Genomic DNA, 13,986 nt, shown 5'->3' on the forward strand with positions numbered 1-13,986 from the left:
GCGGTTCGAGCCTTGACCGTGCGGTTCGAGCCTGGACCGTACGGTTCGGAACTGGACCGGGCTATTCTGATCTAGTAACCAGTGTGCCTCATCTTACCTCCTTGAGCCATTGGGGTCGAGGCCACGTCGGAAGTAGTCATTATTTTGGCCAGGATCCTCTGACTGCAAATGAAATAGGAAGAACGGTTTTTAGGGGAGGTTCGTACCTTTTTTATGTATTTCATCTCAAAGTTCCGCCACAAGCCTTGTGGATAATGCTTAAACTATAAGCAACTGTATATAACGCCTTGTAATGTATTGCAAGTGTTGCACTTGTGAAATACGTACCATTTCCGACAATATCTCTTCCAAAGTCTCATCTAAAGCTTCGACCTGCAAAACATTAAAAATCAAACAAATGTTTCCAATCGGAAGAAATGGTTAAAAATAATTTTAGGAGAGCATGGCAGGATAAGATGAGTTCTCAGATGTATCTTTCTTGAAAAGAAATAGATAAAACAAAAACAAAAAGCCAACCCTTTCTTCAACGTCACTTATGTCGACACCGGCAGGCATGTCTGCAGCTGCAGTGCAGGTGGCAGCCGCCAGGAGGAGCAGTAGGACCATCGCCATGTTGGACATGTCCGGATCGCCCCGAGGTACAGTCAGCCGCGGGAACAAGTCCTGCAGCGGGGAATTATGTATTCTTTCGGTGATTTGTATTTTTCTGTATTGCATTTAACTTCCCGTACTTAGCCGTTACCTCGCCGCTGAACCTCTCAACTTTTGAACTGTATCAGTCGATATATTTAAGACTTTTCCGGGATCTTCGAGCGAGAAGAAAAAAAAATCCCAGAAACGTCATGGTCACCTATGCCATAATGCAAAAAGATTTTTTTTATCCGGTGGCTAAATGCCAGTAACAGAAATAAAGAACAACGCCAAGATAAAATTACCCACTTTTAACTGTCCTTCCATTTTCTTAAGTATTGATTATATACGTGACAACGCCCCCTTATCTGTAAACCAGTGTCAGTATTGTGCATTCATGCCCCCTGGCGTAACGCACCAGGTGCTGCATCTGTATTGTACAGCCGGTATGCGCGCCCACCGGCGTGTCTAGTGGGCTGTCAATCAAACGTGTTTTCTACCGAAGTCATCCCGTCTTCAGGTACTGACTACCGCCAAGTAGAACTCAACTTTGCGTGTGGGTCTAGAGTCTAGAGTCAGAACGTACCGGTGAAAACTTGAATACTGTTTCTTTGCAATTAACCGACTACCTTAGCTCGTAGAGGTGGTATCTCACTGCACTTGGGGCACCGGGGCGGTACTGCGGAGTTCGAAGGATTACTCAACGAGTTTCAGGGACAGAAAACGAATTTCCTTACGTTTTGTGCATTTTGTTGTCTTCTAAGTCATTCTTTTACATATTGCGCAATATCTAAATTATTTTACAAATGGCGAAAATAACACAAAGGTACCGCGGTGAACGAACCCCGCAGTGCCGCACCGGTGCTCCAAGTGCAGTGAGATACCACTGTTAGGACTATGTCAAATTTCCTACCGAAGGCCCTGCCGAAAAGTTTATGCCAATAGAGATATGCACAAGGCATGTTGGTGAATTATTTTTGGTCAGTTTTGTGTTGTTGTTTTTTTCCGTAATTTCGTTCCCCCAAACCTTCCGGCCGACTGCTTTTTACAGGATCCTGTACTCACTTCCCTGACTTAACCACGCCCCTTGTACCCTTCCCGACCAGCAAGCTCCCCAGAGTTACCCCGGACCTCTCGGGCCTGAGACCAACGCGCTCCCGATCGTACCACGCGGTCCCGCGCGCGCACCATATGATACCCCACTTATCCACGGTCCGTAAAACTGTGCTAATGTGACTTCAGCTGCGCATTGTCTGCTGAAAACGCCCTCTTTTCTGTCATTCAAGTCGACTTATACTTATGTAAAGTAAAATAAGAAGTAGCAGATACGAATTATACTTCTACACCAATTGCAAACGTTCATATATGCAGAGACGAAATTCTACTTATGGAGGGTTTCCGCCAGGCATATCGACATAAGTAGAGGGCGCCTATTGGACAGGGCTTAATTGTTTTTCAAACACGCTCGCTTCTTGATGATTGACTGACACACAGAAAATTACACCTACCAGAAGGGCACATATAGGAGTGTGTTTTGTAAGCCCCTCGTGACATGAAATAGACGTGTGAAGCCCTCAATTGTATACTAGGTACATCATACAAATTGTCAAAGTCTGACTGAAAAGTCAGAAAAAGTTGCTTTTCCATACACTTCGTTGGTCGATCTGTCAAATTCTCGGTGGGAGAGAGAGCGCTGTGAGAGCGCAGCCCTGGTGGAAATGGGTATGAAAGACGGTCGTATTCCTAATTCATTATTCCTGATTACGTCACCATAACCTGGGCCACAACGAAAAATCTTGGCCGTACCGGAGAAGTTATCTGGGGTTTGACAGGCTGTGTCCGCAATATAGGACGAGTTTTTAGTCACCTGTGACAACGCCCCCTTTTGTAGGCCCGCTGGTGAAAGCGGTGTGAGGCAAGACCCTATGATTAACTGACCACTGTCGTTCACTTTTTATTCTAACAATTACTATTTCAACTTTCTATTCTGACAATTTATATTTCAGGAGGATGAAAGTTTGTCAGGGAGTCATGACCGGGTTTACTAGGGAGTGGAAGGGGGGGGGGGCATCTATCCCGCACATGTACGGAGACGCCATTGTCAGACCCGAGAGCAGATACGCCCCCAAAGTTACCGCGTTTCTGGATCCAATACTACGAATCCACCAGGGCACTGCTACAGTGTCTCCTAGCAGATCCCAGCAACACACATCCTTACGGCATTAGTTCGTACCGAGCCCCCAAACTACCAAGAGTACTTCATTTCGAGTTTTTAGTCACCTGTGACAACGCCCCCTTTTGTACGCCCACTGGTGAAAACGGTGTGAGGCAAGACCTTATGATTAACTGACCATCGTAGTTCTATTTTAACAATTACTATTTAGACTTTCTATTCTGACAATTACTATTTCAGGAGGATCCAAGTTCGTCAAGGAATCAGTACAGGATTAAGTGGGAAGTGGGGGGCATCTATCCCGCACAGCTTCGGACGCGCCAGTATCAGACCCGAGGGCTGATACGCCCGGCCCTCCGTTGCCAAATTTCTGGATCCGCCACTACGAATCCACATATGCACTGCTACAGCCATCCTTACGGCATTACTTTGTATTGAGCCCCCTACCCACTAACAAATGCCCCAGAGTACTTTTTTTTTTATTACCTTTTGCTACTGAAAGGATTCTACAAACAAGTCGCGACGACACTGGCACACACAGAGCTCAGTTCGCGCACACAATTATGATATCCTAAGGTAACCTTACATTTACCAGATCCAACACTCTATAAACATTTAACTACTGCTTTATACAGGATCCTGTACTCCCTTCCCTGACTTAACCACGCCCCTTGTACCCTTCCCTACCAGCAAGCGAGGCGCGGGCTCGTCTCGTCAAAATGAAACGGTCAATAAATAAATAAATGAATGAAACGGTCGACGCTGACTGACTGATTACATATCTCAGTATTTCATGCATTTTGTGCTGGCCTAAGACGAGCAAAACGTATACAAAGATTGCAGATGTACAACAGTACCGTGATAAATTCGAAGCGAAGACAAAATAAAGAAATATCGAAAAAAATTGCCCCCAAAAATGTCAAAGTAAAGAAATTGGCCGCCTCAACCCTAACCCCTGAACAACAATGGCACAATACAAATGCCATGGACCACCTCGGTTTGGACAGAGCGTGCTAAGTCACGTCAAAGGGCAACGCGTTAACATCTGTTTCAAAAGTTTACGGCAATTTAGCGTCAGGGAGAGCTTCGTAATACGTAACGCAGGCGTTGTACGCACCTGTTGGTGGCCGACAACGAGCAAAACGTACGAAATAATCACAGATGCACCACTGGACCGTGATAACTGATCGAGGTGGCCACTTTCTTAATTTTGAACCCGAGTCAGATATCCTTAAAGCTATGGGCTCAACCCGTCCTTTTGGGGGGGGGGGGGGGGGGGGCACGTATTTCTAAAAACATTCAGGCGCGTCACCCGTATTGGCACGTACGGGGGGTGAATCCGCATCCCGATGCCCCGTGAGGAGGCGGTGCCTACCGCTTACTGATCCGAAAAGATCGCCCACATTTGGCACCTATTTGCATGTACGGCGGGTTGTGCCCTTAGCTTAATGCTATTTAAAGACCCGTCAAAGAGCAACGCGTTAACACATGTTTTAAAAGTAGATAAACGTTTACGGCAAGTAAGGGGCAGCGAGAGCCAGCGTAACGCAAGCTCCGTACTTACCTCTCGATGTGCACCCGACGAGAAGTCGCACCAGACTGAGCCGACCAGTTTTCTGCAGTTACTCATAACTGCCAGAAATGGCCTGAAGGCCGAGTAATGTTCATTTGTCATAATAATGTGGCAAGATGCGGGTTTACATTCAAACAATCCATCATCCGGGCACAGCCGGAAAATTGCGTTAGAGCTGCAGTGGTTTTGACTCTTCCTTTCTCAATTAAGTTTGAATGAATGAGTGAGTGAATGAATGAATGAATGAATTTTGCATTTACCGTAGGATAAAAACTGTAGTATCATCCTCTACACCTGTTTGCCCAGATTCGTTCCCGCTCCTTTGTTTCTGGCTACTCTTGTCACGAAGATGGAAGACTGCGATGGGAACGATGGCAGCGTCTTTTATTCCTACTTAATTGGCCCCTCAAGATATGATACTTTCGCTATTGTTTAGTTCTTTATGGTATTTGTCCTGAGGCGAAGACTGTAAAACTTTTTTTCTTGACTATCAAAAAATGGCAGACTAAAAGACGCTGGTGGCAGTATCTTTTGTTTATGAATAATTATCCCCTGTAGACTCAAGAGTCAAAGGCCATTCGTTTTTTTCTTTCATCTCATTTTCCTGAGGCAAAAAAGACAATATTCATGATTAAAGGGTATTATGTTTATCCGTAATTTGCCTTCTGCCCCTTTTGTTTTTGACAGCATTTGATCTTTAGAAGAAGAACGCTACGCTATAATTCCACCATATCTGTCCCTTCCAGACACGAGGTGTCGGGCTGTCTTAGCCTCCATAACAGGCTCTCTGGGACATTTTTCGTCTTTTTGGGCGTATGATACTCTTTGCTGGCCGTTTCTTTTTGTACTGGGTCGCCTGTGCCGCCGGCCCGTAGACAACTATCTCAGCCCCTAGGTCTTCAGGGGTAGGTCACAACCTTTCCAGTCAGTGGTCATTTAGGACAGCTTAAAGACATTTGTTTTGGGATGTTTGGTCTCAGTTCTGAATATTCCACCGTTTTACAACGCCATGTTACTTCTGGTAAAACTGTAACATTCCTTTCCACTTTAAATTTGTCGAATAGTTATAGTGTTTCCCCGTTGCGCTGGACACAAAGTTTAGAGCAAGTGAGAACATGTTCGAACCGTCAGCAATAAATAATAAATGACCGCCTAATTCTCTGTGAATATGGTGTCATGAGAATCGTTGAAAACAGCAAACTGAATGAACTAGACCAGAAACGACGAGACAGGAAGGAGGAGAGAAGACCCAACCCCAGCACCGCCGTCGTGTGCCCGATGTGCGGACGAACATGAGCCTCGGGGGGGCATCTATCCCGCACGTCTTCGGCACGCCATTGTCAGACCCGAGAGCAGATACGCCCCCCAAGTTACCGCGTTTCTGGATCCGCTACTACGAATCCACCAGGGCACTACTACAGTGTCTCCTAGCAGATCCCAGCAACACACATCCTTACGGCATTAGTTCGTACCGAGCCCCCTAACTACCAAGATTACTTCATTTCACATGATGTGAACTGAAAGGATCCGACAAAATTTGCTAGGACACCAGCACACATAGAGCTCTGTTCTCGCCCTCGATTATCCCAGGGTAACCTTGAATTTTCCGAATCCAAAGCTCCATACAAATATCACTACTAGTTTATGTTGAATCATGTACTGACTACTCTGGCTTAATTAATCGCGCCTCTTGCACCTTTCCCGACTGGCGAGCTCCCCAGAGTTACCCCAGGCTGCGAGGCGTGCGCTCGTCTCGTCAAAATGAAACGGTCGACGCCCCTTCGCTGACTGGCTGATTACATATCTCAGTAATTCATGCATTCTTTGCCGGCCGAAGACGAGCAAAACGTATACAAAGATTGAAGATGTACAACAGTACCCTGATTAATGATCGAAGTAGACGAAATAAAGAAATATGAAAAAAAAAATGTCCCACAACAATGTCGAAGTAAAGAAATTGGCCGCCTCAGGTATGAACCCGAGTCAGGGAGAGCTAAGTAATATGTAACGTAGGCGTTGTACTCACCTGTTGGTGGCCGACAACGAGCAAAACGTACGAAGTAATCACAGATGCACCACTGGACCGTGATAACTGATCGAGGTGGCCACTTTCTAAATTTTGAGCCCAAGTTTGAACCCGAGTCAGATATCCTTAAAGCTTTTTGGGGGGGGGGGGCACGTATTTCTAAAAACATTCAGGCGAGTCACCCGTATTGGCACGAACGGGGGGTGAATCCGCATCCCGATGCCCCGTGCGGAGGCGGTGCCTACCACTTACAGTTCCAAAAAGATCGCCCACATTTGGCACGCAGACAGCACCTATTTGCATGTACGGCGGGTTGTGCCCTTAGCTTAATTAGCCTCCTTCACCGGCGTCTCTGGGAAGCTTGGCAATTTCTTTTTTTTTGTTTTGTTTTTTTTTTGGGGGGGGGTAGGTCGATTCGCGATTTTTAACCGGGAATATTATGCCGGGAAAGGAATATAAGCCGGGAAAGGAATATACACCGGAAAGCTTGTACGGGCTAGGCGAAATTGGCTTCCCAGTAAACTGAGACCGGCCGAAGACGAGCAAAACGTATACAAAGATTGAAGATGTACAACAGTACCCTGATTAATGATCGAAGTAGACGAAATAAAGAAATATGAAAAAAAATGTCCCACAAAAATGTCGAAGTAAAGAAATTGGCCGCCTCAGGTATGAAAACCCGAGTCAGCCACCTCAACCCTAACCCCTGATCAACAATGCCACAATACAAATGCCATGGACCACCTCGGTTTGGACAGAGCGTGCTAAGTCACGTCAAAGGGCAACGCGTTAACATCTTTAGTATCATCCTCTACACCTGTTTGCCCAGATTCGTTCCCTCTCCTTTGTTTCTGGCTGCGCTTGTCACGAAGATGGAAGACTGCGATGGGAACGATGGCAGCGTCTTTTGTTCCTACTTAATTGGCCCCTCAAGATCTGATACTTTCGCTATTTTTTAGTTCTTCATGGTATTCGTCCTGAGGCTAAGACGGTGAAACTTTTTTTCTTGACTAATGGAGGACTAAAAGACGCTAGTAGCAGTATCTTTTGTTTATGAATAATTATCCCCTGTAGACTCAAGAGTCAAAGGCCATTCCTTTTTTTCTTTTATCTCATTTTCCTGAGGCAAAAAAAGACAATATTCATGATTAAAGGGTATTATGTCTATCCGTAATTTGTCTTTCGAGATTTTCCACCACCCCTTTTGTTTTTGACAGCATTTGATCTTTAGAAGAAGAACGCTACGCTGTAAATTCACCATATCTGTCCCTTTCAGACACGGAGTTTTGGGCTGTCCTGGCCTCCATAACTGGCTCTCTGGGACTTTCTCCGTCTTCCTGGGCTTATGCTTCACCTTGCTGGCCGTTTCTTGTTGTACTAAGTAACTTTTGCCACCTGCCTGTAGACAACTATCTCAGCCCCTAGCCCTTCAGCGCTCGGTCACAACCTTTCCAGTCTGTGGTCATTTAGGACAGCTTAAAGACATTTGTTTTTCGATGTTTGGTGTCAGGTCTGGATATTGCACTGCCTTTACAACGCCATTTTACTTCTGGTAAAACTGTAACATTCCTTTCCACTTTAAATTCGTCGAACAGTTATAGTGTTTCCCCGTTGCGCTGGACACAAAGTTTAGAGCAAGTGAGAACATGTCCGAACTGTCAACAATAAATTATAAATGACCGCCTAATTCTCGGTGAATATGGGGTCATGAGAAACTTTAAAAACAACAGACTGAATGAACTAGGCCAGAAACGACGAGACAGGTAGGAGAAGGAGAGAAGACCCAACCCCAGCACCGCCGTCGTGTGCCCGATGTGCGGACGAACATGAGCCTCGGCATTCTGGCAGCGATCGCACCTGAGGCGCCACTGAAGCCATTGACGTCACCACCACAGAGAAATGGACATCCAGCAACAGCGCGGTGTCATTAGGCTGGTCATTTTCTATAACCACTGAAAAACTTCACCGAGGAGTAGTCATGTCACCCATGACCGTCCGAAAACCTATATGAGGCATACATGTTCTTTTGTTGAATTTCTTATTCTGTACAATGCGTTTTGAACATTTACATTTGTCATTTTCTATAACCACTGAATAATGCCACCGTCCATGGCCGTCCGAAAACCTATATAAGGATGCAAATTCATTTCATAGATCTAAACATGTACCATACTTGTAAATTCGTTTGATGAATTTCTGTAAAATGCACACACGTAACACTATGGCGATTACAGATATTATTTTGAGGCCAAAATTTTCGCAGAAAATGTCAAATCGTTGTGAAATCTTGTCAACTGTACTGTACTGATGATGAGCATTTATCCTTGCTGGGAGGAGGGAGGGATTTGTTCTTGTCAATGTTTTGTGAGCTCTTCCTCTGATTGGATCCGGTGTTAAGTGTGTTACTGCGTCATTATCAATATGAAATGGGGCCTCCTGATTGGTCGGGTGGACATACTTTCATACGGATAGATTATGTGCCCTCTTTCGACTTTGTGCGGTACTGCAGAGGAACACCTGAGCTTGATATCTCATGTCCTGACAAACTGCGGTCACGATTTAGGTTGGAAAAAAGCTAACATGGGCGGAAAGAGGTGACATCAGTTCGGTCGTTAACAGCTTATAATAAAGACAACAGCGACCAAATAATGTGTCCATTTTTACCCATTTTAATCACCTCAAAATCGACGGACATACTTACAGCAAACAGTCCTTATATTAGTATCTTAGCTATAGTCAAAATACTTAGGGGAACAATGCATGTTCTGCTATCTGCTACAGTCTTCGCTAACGTTTGCTTGTTTGTTTCACCAAATATAACGTTATAATCTTAACTAGTAAAAACCTTTCCAAAGAACAAAACATGCTCTGACGTATCAGTTACGCAGCAAAGTATATTTACTTTTATCACCGAGAATAATGTCGTAACGTAACTTAAATTTAACTAACATGTGCTGTCATTACAACCAGACTCCCTCTCCATCGTTATGCTTCTCTCTCCCTTTCGCTCTCTCCCTCTTTCTCTCTTATACCTGCCTGTCTCTCCAGATCCCTCTCTCTCTTTCTCCATCTCTCTCTCCCTCCCAGCTACAAGTTTTCTCAACCCCTCTCGGTTTCTTCATGACAGTTGCACTGAAAAGCTAAAGCTAACCTTTGTATGTTTTGATGTAATATATTTCATCTAGAAATTTCTCAAAACACTTTATAAGGACAACACATGTTCTACCACTATAGAAGACGAATAAAGAAAAAAAACGTAACTTTGTTACTTTCACCGATAACTTTCACTTTTCTACTTTCGCCGTTAACTTTTACTCTTGTAGGATTCTCTAATAACTCCCTACTACTTCTCATCAACCCATTCCTCCATCTCCATCTGTTTCTCCTCAACAATCTCCCTCAGCTCCTCCAGGAGACCATCGAGCTCTTCCAAGATGGCGTCTTCATCCACCTCATCCTCGCTGACGTCATCAGCGTCCTGGTCCTCCCAAGTCTCGCCCAGCTGCTCTCGCGGGATTTCATCAGTCTGGTCCTCATCCACATCCGGGTCCTCCTCCTCCCCAACTGCGCTAAACTCGAATGCCGGGTCCGCATCATCAGCTTCCACTTCTCGTGCTGGTGTAAAAGTGAAGGTGATGTTGATTTAGTTTAACTCAGGGATGCCACATATCAAATGGTGTTCTACTAAGGCCAAAGTCACATTTTTAAACCGGGGCCAAACAAATTTAGGGGATCCAAAAGTACGATTTAAAAGGCAACAAAAACATAAAATGGACCAAAATAATTCAATAGCATGCCATGAACATATGTATTGTCATGAGCTATCATTTTTGGCTTCCACAGCCCGGCCGGGCTCGGGTTGGAAATGCGACGTATATCTAATGCGACTGTTATGTATTGTGTAAACGGTATGCTGAACTCAACATGTTGATATATTCATATACCTGATTTATCTTTTTCGTCATACTCAACATTTTGCATGGCACCCCAATTATAAAGACAAAGGGTACACAAATCGATTTTTGGTCACAGCAAGGTCACAGCAAGGTCACAGCAAGGTCACAGCAAGGTCACAGCAAGGTCACAGCAAGGTCACAGCAAGGTCACAGCACAACCGCGATTCCCAGCCTTCGGGCCTGCTTCTCATGCCGGTGAAGGCCACGCGAGAATGATGAAAGCTTACGCTAAGCTCGGATAAAGATTAGATTAACTACTAGGATGAAGTTATAGCCTGGGTACCATTCTCCGCAGTAAACGCTGGCCTTTCGCTGGCAAGCTTAACGATTGAGCCGGTGGCTGAAACGGAGGATGATACCCAGGCTATAAACGGTCATCTCACCTGACTGTCCCCCACAGGCGGCCGTATCTCCCGGTCCTGGAAACAAACGTACATTTCGGTTAGCACGTGCGGTGGCAACAGCATTGGTGTTGATGTCTTATAGCATCACAAAACACTGCTGTAAATATTTTTTCTTAAAATGTCTTAAGTCGTTTTTTTTTAAACTTTTTTTGTTTACATCATGTTTTTAAGTTTACATCATCTATAGAACCTTTCTTTGGAATACATTTACCTTCTGTGGAAATAATCATTTCTAATTAATGATATGGCCACTCTGTCAATTTCCTTAGTTGTATTATTTTGTCATATAATATTCACTTCCAATCTTTACCTATTATATACATATAGTAAGCTAACTGAGGTAAAAGGCTTGTCTTCAGAGGTTGAAGACTACAGTGCTGTTCACGCTCCACTAGGGCGGCGACCTCGTTATTTGACAGCGCGCTGAACGAATTTCATAGAAAGGAACAAAAACTATACGCTTTGGGTGTTTTGTTCTGATTTAAGGCTTACTTTTACAAATCGTATGATATCGAAATTATAGACTCAGCGCTAATTTAGATCGCAGCGAGATTGCCGTGTAGTGGAGTAGGATGGCTTCACCTGTTTGGCAGATGAAGTACTTCGTCTCGCTGCACCCGGCGTTGTCCCACTTGAAGCCGGCTGCTGCCTTCAGCATGACGCACTGCTGCCCCCCGTTGTTGCCGGGCTCCCCGGGGGCCCAGCCCTTGTAGCCGCAGTTTGAAAGGGGAGTTTCGTCCGCCCACTTCCAGCCTCCACTCCCCTGTAAAAAGACCAGAGCAAGTCAAGACCAAAGATACTAAAAACCAGATTCAGCTGCAGTGCCATGTTTCCTAAGCTTGCCGAAGCATTCAGTTGTCACAAATTGCGAATCGAATCAGGAAGGCATAACCGCACGTCTTTAGAAGAATCTGAGAATTTCGTAGTAAATAGATCAAGTAGAAGACTGAGTACATTCACTGTGGATTGTCCTTTATATAATCGCGATAGACGCATTCAGTTATGTGTTAATCTTAATTCCCACTTCAGATGCTTTAATAGTAAAGAAAAATTCAAAATACAGCCTTCGATAAGCCGACTCTAACTAATCACTCATCTTCCTACATTTGTACAATTACTAACACAGCGAAAGGATACATCTATAAAACAAGAATATATAAATGGACTATTGTAGTGTTTGACGTTGTTAAAATGTGACCTGCACTAAGCTCTTGGCATGCAAGTGGGGAAAATATTAAAAATGCAGATCTTCATTCCTTCATTGTACACCACTAGGCCTGTATCTTACTGTAGCATTGTACACCATAAGGCCTGTAGCTTACTGTAGCATTGTACACCACTAGAATTGTATCTTACCGCAGCATTGTACACCACTAGGCCTGTACCTTACCGCAGCATTGTACACCACTAGGCCTGTACCTTACCGCAGCATTGTACACCACTAGGCCTGTATCTTACCGTAGCATTGTACACCACTAGGCCTGTATCTTACCGTAGCATTGTACACCATAAGGCCTGTATCTTACTGTAGCATTGTACACCACTAGAATTGTATCTTACCGCAGCATTGTACACCACTAGGCCTGTACCTTACCGCAGCATTGTACACCACTAGGCCTGTACCTTACCGCAGCATTGTACACCACTAGGCCTCTGCCTTACCGTAGCATTGTACACCATGAGGCCTGTATCTTACCGCAGCATTGTACACCACTAGGCCTGTATCTTACCGTAGCATTGTACACCACAAGGCCTGTATCTTACCGTAGCATTGTACACCACTAGGCCTGTATCTTACCGTAGCATTGTACACCATGAGGCCTGTATCTTACCGTAGCATTGTACACCACTAGGCCTGTATCTTACCGTAGCATTGTACACCACAAGGCCTGTATCTTACCGTAGCATTGTACACCACTAGGCCTGTATCTTACCGTAGCATTGTACACCATGAGGCCTGTATCTTACCGTAGCATTGTACACCACTAGGCCTGTATCTTACCGTAGCATTGTACACCACAAGGCCTGTATCTTACCGTAGCATTGTACACCACTAGGCCTGTATCTTACCGTAGCATTGTACACCACAAGGCCTGTATCTTACCGTAGCATTGTACACCACTAGGCCTCTGCCTTACCGTAGCATTGTGCACCACTAGGCCTGTACCTTACCGTAGCATTGGGCCCCACTAGACCTGTATCTTACCGTAGCATTGTACACCATGAGGCCTGTATCTTACCGCAGCATTGTACACCGTGAGGCCTGTATCTAAATGTAGCATTGTACACCGCTAGGCATGTATCTTACCGTAGCATTGTGCACCACTAGGCCTGTATCTTACCGTAGCATTGTGCACCACTAGGCCTGTATCTTACCGTAGCATTGTACACCATGAGGCCTGCATCTTACTGTAGTATTGTACACCATGAGGCCTGTATCTTACCGTAGCATTGTACACCACTAGACCTGTATCTTACCGTAGCATTGTACACAACTAGGCCTGTATCTTACCGTACCATCGTACACCATGAGGCCTGTATCTTATTACAGCATTGTTCACCATGAGGCCTGTATCTTACCGCAGCATTGTTCACCATGAGGCATGTATCTTACCGTAGCATTGTACACCATGATGCCTGTATCTTACCGCAGCATCGTACACCATGAGACCTGTATCTTACCGCACCATTGTTCACCATGAGGCCTGTATCTTACCGCAGCATCGTACACCATGAGGCATGTATCTTACCGCAGCATTGTACACCATGAGGCCTGTATCTTAATACAGCATTGTTCACCATGAGGCCTGTATCTTACCGCAGCATCGTACACCATGAGGCCTGTATCTTACCGCAGCATTGTTCACCATGAGGCCTGTATCTTACTACAGCATTGTTCACCATGAGGCCTGTATCTTACCGCACCATTGTTCACCATGAGGCCTGTATCTTACCGTAGCATTGTACACCATGAGGCCTGTATCTTACCGTAGCATTGTACACCTTGACGCCTGTATCTTACCAGCATTGTACACCACTAGGCCTGTATCTTACCGCAGCATTGTACACCATGAGGCCTGTGTCTTACCGCAGCATTGTACACCATAAGGCCTGTATCTTACCGTAGCATTGTACACCATGAGACCTGTATCTTACCGCAGCATCGTACACCATGAGGCCTGTATCTTACCACAGCATTGTTCACCATGAGGCCTGTATCTTAC

The 13,986-nt window shown here is 45.0% G+C and overlaps 2 protein-coding genes across 5 annotated transcripts in view; both read right to left on the reverse strand.

The window, feature by feature from the left end:
- Nucleotides 1-4,491, reverse strand: part of LOC118414616 (plasminogen-like) — a 14,162-nt gene extending 9,671 nt beyond the window's left edge. The window contains exons 1-4 of one of the 4 annotated variants that reach the window (XM_035818788.1): nucleotides 4,368-4,491; nucleotides 517-663; nucleotides 328-372; nucleotides 98-162 (exon numbers count right to left, since the gene is read on the reverse strand). In XM_035818788.1, the coding sequence (XP_035674681.1) occupies nucleotides 98-162; nucleotides 328-359 (97 nt within the window). In that variant the 5' untranslated portion in view covers nucleotides 360-372; nucleotides 517-663; nucleotides 4,368-4,491. Of the gene's footprint in view, nucleotides 1-97; nucleotides 163-327; nucleotides 373-516; nucleotides 664-3,920; nucleotides 3,943-4,367 lie in introns of those variants that run through there. The other 3 variants (XM_035818785.1, XM_035818786.1, XM_035818787.1) reach the window with 3 other exon arrangements.
- A 4,557-nt stretch (nucleotides 4,492-9,048) lies between these two features.
- Nucleotides 9,049-11,545, reverse strand: LOC118414680 (probable DNA-directed RNA polymerase subunit delta). Its single transcript, XM_035818879.1, has 3 exons — nucleotides 11,345-11,545; nucleotides 10,742-10,777; nucleotides 9,049-10,017 (listed from the first exon to the last, which is right to left on the reverse strand). Exons 1-3 carry the CDS (start codon nucleotides 11,418-11,420, stop codon nucleotides 9,746-9,748), a joined length of 384 nt encoding a protein of 127 aa, XP_035674772.1. The 5' UTR covers nucleotides 11,421-11,545; the 3' UTR covers nucleotides 9,049-9,745.
- Between the last annotated feature and the right edge of the window lie 2,441 nt (nucleotides 11,546-13,986).

The sequence above is a fragment of the Branchiostoma floridae genome, chromosome 4 (genome assembly GCF_000003815.2).
Source record: "Branchiostoma floridae strain S238N-H82 chromosome 4, Bfl_VNyyK, whole genome shotgun sequence".
Classification (NCBI taxonomy): Eukaryota; Metazoa; Chordata; class Leptocardii; order Amphioxiformes; family Branchiostomatidae; genus Branchiostoma; species Branchiostoma floridae.

Coding starts and splice junctions, on each gene's coding strand:
- LOC118414680 (XM_035818879.1), bottom strand. CDS start 11,420: ATGCTGAAGGCAGCAGCCGGCTTCAAGTGGGACAACGCCGGGTGCAGC. Junction 10,778..11,344: donor GTACTTCATCTGCCAAACAG/GTGAAGCCATCC, acceptor GTTTGTTTCCAG/GACCGGGAGATACGGCCGCC. Junction 10,018..10,741: donor CGCCTGTGGGGGACAGTCAG/GTGAGATGACCG, acceptor CTTTTACACCAG/CACGAGAAGTGGAAGCTGAT.